An 8,441-nucleotide genomic window follows, 5' to 3' on the forward strand; every position below is an offset into this window, starting at 1 on the left:
GTACAAGACCACAACCAAGCCAACTAGCAATAGCTGATAAATTGGCACATCAACCTTTGGTCAATATAAGGTAACGTCTGGCTCCAAAACACCAACATGACAGAGGCCAAAACAATAAATGTCACCAGCTGCACTCCCAGATGGCAGAGTTGGAGGTCATCTGAACTTTGCAAGTGAATCAGATGAATGATATCGAGAACAGCCACAACACTGACCTGGCCACTGAGTCGGCTGGTAGACGATAAAGACCTCCCCAATAGCTAATCATACTACATAACCGTAATGAACTGATAAACAGACAACTTCCTGTTTTTTCATTAACTACTCTAAAACTTTAAGGGACAATCTGAGTAAAGAGCTACCAGAACCTTTTCTGTATTTTTTGCACATTTATTTCTGACAATTTAAACCCAAACAGTTGCGCTGATCACAGTGTTTCTTTACTATGCAGAAAAAAGTTACTTCTTATATTAAGATATCAAAGGGACTAAATGTGTAGTTAAATGTCTTCACTATAACAGAAAGGAGAGTTTCTCTGGTCTGGCCCACTTAAGACCAAAGTGGGCTGTATGTGGGCCATGATATAAAATTAATTTAAGATGCCATTATATCCATTTTTTTTTTTTAAATCAATTCAAACTGAAAAGATTTTTTAAAAATGCATTAATTAGCATTAGTTTTCATTTTCAGTTTCAAAAAGTTTCACTGAATGATTCACAGATGCTGCTAAAGGATAAAATTCTTAATAATGTGTGAGAAAATCATTTTCGAAGAGGGACCCAAAACTACTTCTACTTGGTTTTTATTCAGAAGGACACAAATATAAATACAAATAACAAAGCTGAGCAACATTAATAAGTCTCAGTTTTTGCATACCAAAAAGCTAAAAGTCTAGGGGGAATAACGCCTAAACCAAATGCTTATGAGTGCATAAGACAAATATGAAACCTCCCTTTAAAAATACAAATATATACCAAAGCCTGAAGATGATGTACTTGAAAAGATTTCGGGACCTTTACTGAGTTTTTTGGAGGATTTGAATCTAACAATAAGTCAGTCAGACTAGTTAGTTGTTCTAAACCATACATGTTTTGTTGCATTGTCTTTTTTCTGAATTTCGCTTCTCTTTTTTTGAGGATCTGGGTACCGAGTTGATTACAAGGAGCAAAATCTTTTTGGGATTCTTTTTAGTCCAGTTATTTAATGTTCATAAGACTGATTTACCATAACTTAAAAGAAATAAATATACATATTCTAGAAAAAACAAGTCTTTCACTGTATCTGACATGCTAACATAGGATTTGTATAAGGACTATAGATTACTCACAGCTGTCTTTAGCACGCAGGTGTCCTCTCCGAGATAACAGAGCTCTCCTGAGCAGCTCGTCTCCATCCACAGGTGATCCCCATTCACTGCGTTCTCCTACGGAGAAGCAGACAAGAGAGAGAAAATGAGCGGGGAATAATCATAAAATTAGTCAACATTGTCTCACTCACATTTAACTGCAACCATATGGACATGAGCACATGGCAGCGAATGAGGTCAACAAGTGTGTCAAGCACATAACTGCCACTGCTGAGTAGGTGGGTAACTTCACAGTGCATGTTAATTTAAACACTACTGATTCATGTGCAAACACACTCCTACATGGAGTAATACATGTCAGTGTATATGCATACAAAGACATTCAAGGTAAATGCATGCAGGCCGAATGTTTGAGTAAAATTGTGTCACCGGGTTTACTGCACAGCTGTGATCACGCTCCCTCAGCTCAGATGTGAATAGTTTTTCTTGCTCATTCATTCAGTAATGGAAAAATGGATTGGAAGACCTTTTGTTTCATTTGCTAATTATATAATTAACTTGTATTTGTTTAATTATCTTAATTTTGCACTTTTCCTCTCTCTTTTGTGCTTTTTTTGCAACATAAGAAAAAGCCTGATTGTATTTCCTAATAACAGTATGTTGTATGTATATGACAACTTTAACTTAATTTATCAGCTTGGCAACTATCTTACAAAATAAAAGTAAATAATTACTTTTTTTACTGGTTCACACTAGTTTCAAATATAAAATATATGGAATCTAATAATGTATAGGTCTGGATGTGGCTTTGTATGTGTATATCTATCTGGGACAACGCCTGGCTGAAATGGGAGGGTAATAAGATGACTCAGCTCAGTAGGACTTTGAGAATATAAAAGCTGGCCCAGAAAACCGGGAAGTAAAAATAATAATTAATAGGGCAAATCTCTGCCGTGGGGTCCCTCCATGTCAACATAACATTGGGGATTGACTAGGGTGACCAGATGTCCCTCTTCATGTGGGACTGCATGGCATTTTTATCCCTTGTCTCGAGATAATGTCCCACATTTTGACTGGTAGTTTGCAGGGTAGTTTGGGCCTGGAAGCAGGATTCGTCACGTCAGCACTTAAAGACTGGATTAACTGCAAATGCCCCAACATCTTTAAAAGCACTTTAAAATAACAATTTAATTAAAAAGAATCAGTCACTTAATTTTTTTTTAAACCCAAACAAACTTCCAAGGGTTAACGGGAAGAACAAAAAATCCGAACGTCCCGCAACCTTTAAGAAAGAAATAATGTGGGTTTTGTTGTCATATTGCAGCACTTTTTTCATAAAGTCACAATAATTAGTGACAAACTAGACAAAGAACTTGACAGAGATAAGACATGGCCAAATCTGTTCCCAATTTCTCTCCGTTTGTCACTTACAAGCAGAATTGCTTCCCCCGTAACTCAATGTTCCACAGTAAATCAATTTGAATGGACATTTGTTTAAATTTCCACTTCCTGTTACACATCTTCTACCAGTGTTCTGGCCCTGCTGGGAATATGGACAAACCCTTTTGGACTTATTAGCACCTAAAAGCAGACCTTAAAGGTCTCAATGAATCGACCCCTGAGTGTATATTAATGAGTGCCTGAGCACAGTGATAATATATGAGTGAGTGCATGAGAGCCGTGCAGAGAGATAAAGGGCAGCAATGACGTGCTGGAAGTGTCCCTACAGACGGAGCCCAAGGGAAATCTCAGATGTGAGCCCACAACTGTTTATCTACTTACACCTTCCTATTAATAATAAAGCACATTGCATTTGCTTTTCATTATTGATGCATGAATCATTTAGAGCACAGCTGTCAAACAAATGGAGCGTGGGACAGAAATGGCCCGCCAAAGGTTTCGATCCGGCCCGCGGGATGGCTTTGCAAATGTGAAAAATGGGGAAAGTGGAAGTCGTAAATGTTGTTCGTTTTTGATGGACAAAAACAAACAAAAAAGAAATTACATAAGAAATTAAGGTGCTTTTGAAATGTTTTGTATCACTGCAGATAAACCAGTTTGTTTTTTACAGTAGGTTCACAGTACAAATATATAAATACATAAAATACAATAAAATCAAATAACTAATGGAGGTAGTGGTACTAACACTAAAGGACAGAGGGTGTTTTTTTTTTTTTAAATATATTTTTACACAACTTTTTCAGATGTCCACCCCATTTAACTCTTTCCCCCATAAAAACAACATATGACGACCTCCCCCGTATCCTTAATGACATGTTTGGACACCTCAGTATACATAGTTTGACAGCCATTAACATAGAGTACCCTCACAAAGCCTCTATGTGGCTGGCAAATTTTCAATAGATATGACTAATTCTATGAAATGCACCTTTTCACCTTTACATATTCTTCTTGAGTTTGAAGCACTTTGATGTCTTTTTCTTGAATTTTGGAGGCTCGTGTGAAAACGCTCTATTATTTTCTTTTCTTTGTCATAGTTTTTTTTTTTTTTTGAATGGCTTTATTGTACTGGCCATAATCTTAAAAAAAAATCTGTTTCAAGTCTGCAAAGTTTTTGCACAAAAGAGTTTATGTAAGTAAAAAGAAAAAAAAACCTTCGGATGATTCATATGATTTTACAGCTTGGACCAGAGTAATCTGATTTTATTAAATAAAACTAAATTGCAATGGAAGATTTGAAAGAAAGAAGGTGATAAACAATTTGAAAGAAAAACAACATGGAAAAGATTTTAAATTATTTCATGATTATAAAAAAATTATCTGCCTGCTTCAGTAATACTATTCAAAACTGTCTCATTGGTCTTTTTGCTTTCAGATTAGGTTCAATTCACATTGTCACCCTGGTGTATCATCAAAAAAACTGCTTCAATTATTTTTATCATTGTTTTAATGCATCTTTGACTGTTTTTGACGATTGTTTACTTGCCGTGCCACACACTGCACAATCTGGTGAATATTGCAGATTCATTGTTTTAATACCTGCTTTCACCAGATCACAAGCTCAGGTTTGGAGTGGCGCAACTGGAGACAGGAAGACGGGACTTTTTAAAAATACATTTATTGGGTTCTTTAACAGCATTTTTGAGAATACTTTCCAATTCATGTTGACATTTCCTTAAGCATTAGCACTACATTTAAAACCCAAAGTGTTTTTAATCTGGTGCTTTTGAGTCGTGATTCATGTTTCTTAAATATAACCTATTAAATGTCGAATAATAAACCGCGTCACAAAGTCGTGACACATAAAAGTTTCTTTCCCACGCTGAGATAGAACGGCATTTTTCTTGTAAGGAATTTAAAAAAGGAAGGAAAATCAAATTACTGCTTTCCATTTCCACATGAACATACGGCTGTTGAAACCAGTCTGCTAACAAATCTGTTGGCATAAAAATGCAAATGTCGACAAGTGAATCAGCCAGACAGAATAGGGACAACACAGACTGGGACCAGGAAAAAAATGTCATCATTGTTCAGATTCACAGTTATATAAAATAAATGTGCATGTGCATTTCTGACCGTCCAGTCCACACAGGTACGTAGTTCCTTGGTGGGGCCGTTGGACGCAGGAGGAAGCGAGGGCTGAGGTGGGCCGAGGTAATGGAGGCCTGAGCGGGAGATCGCTTTCCTAAGAAACGGAAGGAAACACACGGTTATCATTGTCAAGATACTTCATAGTTCTCGGACTTTTCAGTATAATTTAGTACATTATTCATATTAGGAGGCTGCTTTCAAGCGGGCTCAGCTGGAGATATTTGAGGTGAACCAGGAACAGCTTAGCGGAGAGACTGCCAGAGCCACTTTGGGGTGACGAGAGAAGTCACAGACAGATCTGTTATGTCAGAGGATGAGTCAGCAGTCATCTCTCGCAGACGCTCGCCCCATTATACTTCCTGTTGCAGTTTTCTTAAACTGACTCGAGTACATCTTTATTCACTTCAATTGTCCCCGACTCTTTCATCTCATAGCTCATCTATCTTCTTCTGCAAGTACACAGTACAGTCACCCACATGAGAGGGCCCATCTGTCTACATGCCCATCTATTAACTGCTGATCTACGCAGACACCTCTGCAGTCTCACTGGCTTCAGTCAATGCAAGAGAAAGCAAAAAATAAATAAAAAAATTAATTAATTAAAGTGAAAATATGAAATGAGTGCTCTCCTTCAAGTTAAATCTGTGGATTTGTCTTTTTAAAAGACGGGACAACCGGCCTGTTTGAACAACAGTGAATACCCTAACGTGTCTATTAAAAATAAAGACAAAGTGTCACCTTTATTTGCAAACCACACCCACAGAATGTTGTTTGGCATGGCTTTTTATAGGCACACCAAGGGACTCTTTAAAGTGTTATGACCGGGGCTTTCAAATTCACACTAAGTTGGTAAAAATGAGAGAAGTTAATCATTTGGCATGAACAAGAAGTTTAGTAAAGGAGATGGAGATACCAGAAAATTTGTTTGACAAGATTAACTTAACTTCACAAAAGTGATGTAGTTACTGAACTTTATGCTTTAATGTGTATTTCCCACCCAGTTGGCAGGTGGTTACCTGCTAACAGAAGAGAGAAAACTGTCACTGTGGCTAAACCTGAACCAAACCACATATGAGTCTGGGCTTTTAGGAAAGGGCAAAAGAGTACTGCTGTAAAGAAAAAGGGTGTGCTCCAACACTACGGCAAAAAGAAAAGAAAAAAAGAGAGCTTTGTAGCTCAAACGCAAAAAAGTTACACACTGACAACTCACTGCTTGATTTCTGATTAAACTATTTATTTATAACTATTCATTATATTAAAATATACTACAGTAGAATACAAACTATTGCAGATCAGGAACATTTAAAACAAATCCTGAGTTGAGGCGATGAACAAGATGTTTATAGTAACTAGTAATTATGGGCATTACCAAAGGTGTGTGTGTGTGTGCATGCGTGCGTGCATGCGTGTGTGTGTGTGTGTGTCAGTGGAAAAGGAGTATCTGACCCCCTGTTGAAAGTTTCAGTGGCCCTCTGTCTAAAATTATCAGCTAGGACAAAGAGGAGTCCACTTACACACCCTGTAACCTGATGACACACACACACACACACACACACACACACACACACACACACACAAGTGCTCACAGCCCCTGAGATAAAAATAGCACACTGTGGATGACCGGAAATGAAAGGACGTATGGAGGCCGGACATATGCCGCATAAAACAGCGACCACACACAAATACCAGCGAAGTCTAACTGATTAAAGGACCTCGTTATTTAAGGCCTCATTTTTACACTTTTACTCCTCGTTGCTCACAAAGTTCTCCACTCAGCTCTGAGGGCACTGCAACACAGTAAGTCCATTAGAGGAAGTAGCACATGCAGCGAGACTGAGCAAACCCAGAGTTTTACTGGAACTGCTTATTCAGAAGTGAAACGAAAGGCAGAAAGTGAATATGCAAACATTTATCAGGTTTAAACAAGTTTGTGTTTCATTTTGTCTGCTGAGGTCGGACACACATTTGTTTAGGGACAATGGTGCGTTTGATGCTTGCCGAAACCAATTTTAAAAATCAACAAGAAACGAGAAATGAAAACGAAAAATGTTTCATTTTCTGCTGATTCACGTTTGACCCACTGCACCTATTAAATGAGTAAACAGGGTTTCTAATAAACTGGAAGTCAGACATATTGCTGGTGTTCACCACCCCTCATTTCTCAATGTTTTGTGAAGAAAATGGGTGTAGTGCAACCGTGAATGGAAATACAGCGGAAGGCAAAGACTGTTTGTACAATCACTTTAAAGTCAGTATTTTGTGTAACCACCTTTATTCTTCAACACAGCCGAAACTCTGAGGCCGATTTCCTGTAATTTCCTTAAGTAGTCTTCAGGAATAGTTCTCCAATAGTCCTTCTTCCTGAAGGACAATGAAAAGTTCTTATTTGGATGTTGGTTGCTGTTTGATGATCCCACACTTCTTCATTAATGTTGAGGTCTGGGTTCTGGGGAGGCCAGTCCATGACTGATTATGTTCCACTGTCTGGTTTTCTATCCAGGTATGCTTTTACTGTATGGTATTGCATCAAAATCTAACAGTACTCTTCTATGCTCTGTAGGGAAAACAAATATTATGCTAACTATGCCAAAACACTAAAATTTTACATAATTTAATGCCTGTCAAACATTGGCATTTTTCAAAGATGGTTGGAGTGGAATGAAAAGCAGTGAAAAAGCAGTCACTGCTTGCTGTAAAGTGCTATTCCTCAAGACCACTTTACAAAATTGCAAGGAGGTCTGGCTCCTTGGAAACTAAATATAAAGACTTTTGTACAGTAGTGTTCACCTGCACATTTGGACAATTGTGTTCATATTTCTCTGAGCCAGAAACACAGACAAAGGAAATCTTTCCTAAGCAATGCAACAACTTTCTGCAATGCAATGCATCATCTGAGAGCAAATGACCATCAGTTAACATTTCAGCCCTGTACACTACTTTAAACTGTGCATACTGAGCCATTATAATGTCACCTTAGTTTTTAAATTAACTTTGTTACTTTTTACTAAAATTATTAACATATCTTCCTTCATATAAAACTTTTTACATGAAGTGTTGTATTTTATTCAAATTTGTACTTAAACGGACTGTTATTACATTGAAGACTTGTGCTGTTTGCTAATTTTACTCTATGATTTTCTACTTAATTGAGCCATTTTCTGGGATGGATGTGCCACATATACTTTTTATGTAGACAGACCTGCACTAAACAAGATGACACAGAAAAAAAAACAAGACAGAGGGAAACACCAAAAAACAGAAGCGAGGATAAAAATGAAAGTAAGCTCGAAAAGTAAATTCCTGAAAGAATTTCCAGAACAGCAAATACATTAAAACAGGAACCCAAAACTCAAATACACAGCACTCTAGCACCATGAGCTCTTTCTTTAATAAATGCTGCTGTTTCTGACGTTAGCGAGTATCGCTATCACAGATGACAGCCAAAACCAGGAAAATCAGATCCTTCAGAGAGACACAAACACATTTAACCCTGCCGCTTACTGCCGAGGATTATTGTAAACTGATTATGAGTAGTGTGTGTGTGTGTGTGTGTGTGTGTGTGTGTGTGTGTGTGTGTGTGTGT

General features: G+C 37.6%; 1 protein-coding gene across 1 annotated transcript in view; it reads right to left on the reverse strand.

The window, feature by feature from the left end:
- dgki (diacylglycerol kinase, iota) overlaps positions 1 to 8,441 on the reverse strand; it is a 92,906-nt gene that overhangs the window by 45,162 nt on the left and 39,303 nt on the right. Inside the window, exons 2-3 of the mRNA XM_005747272.2 lie at positions 4,844 to 4,952; positions 1,328 to 1,423 (exon numbers count right to left, since the gene is read on the reverse strand). Coding sequence (XP_005747329.1) covers positions 1,328 to 1,423; positions 4,844 to 4,952 — 205 coding nt within the window. The remainder of the gene's footprint in view (positions 1 to 1,327; positions 1,424 to 4,843; positions 4,953 to 8,441) is intronic.

The sequence above is a fragment of the Pundamilia nyererei genome, unplaced genomic scaffold, assembly GCF_000239375.1.
Source record: "Pundamilia nyererei isolate P.nyererei 1_Seehausen unplaced genomic scaffold, PunNye1.0 scaffold00192, whole genome shotgun sequence".
Classification (NCBI taxonomy): Eukaryota; Metazoa; Chordata; class Actinopteri; order Cichliformes; family Cichlidae; genus Pundamilia; species Pundamilia nyererei.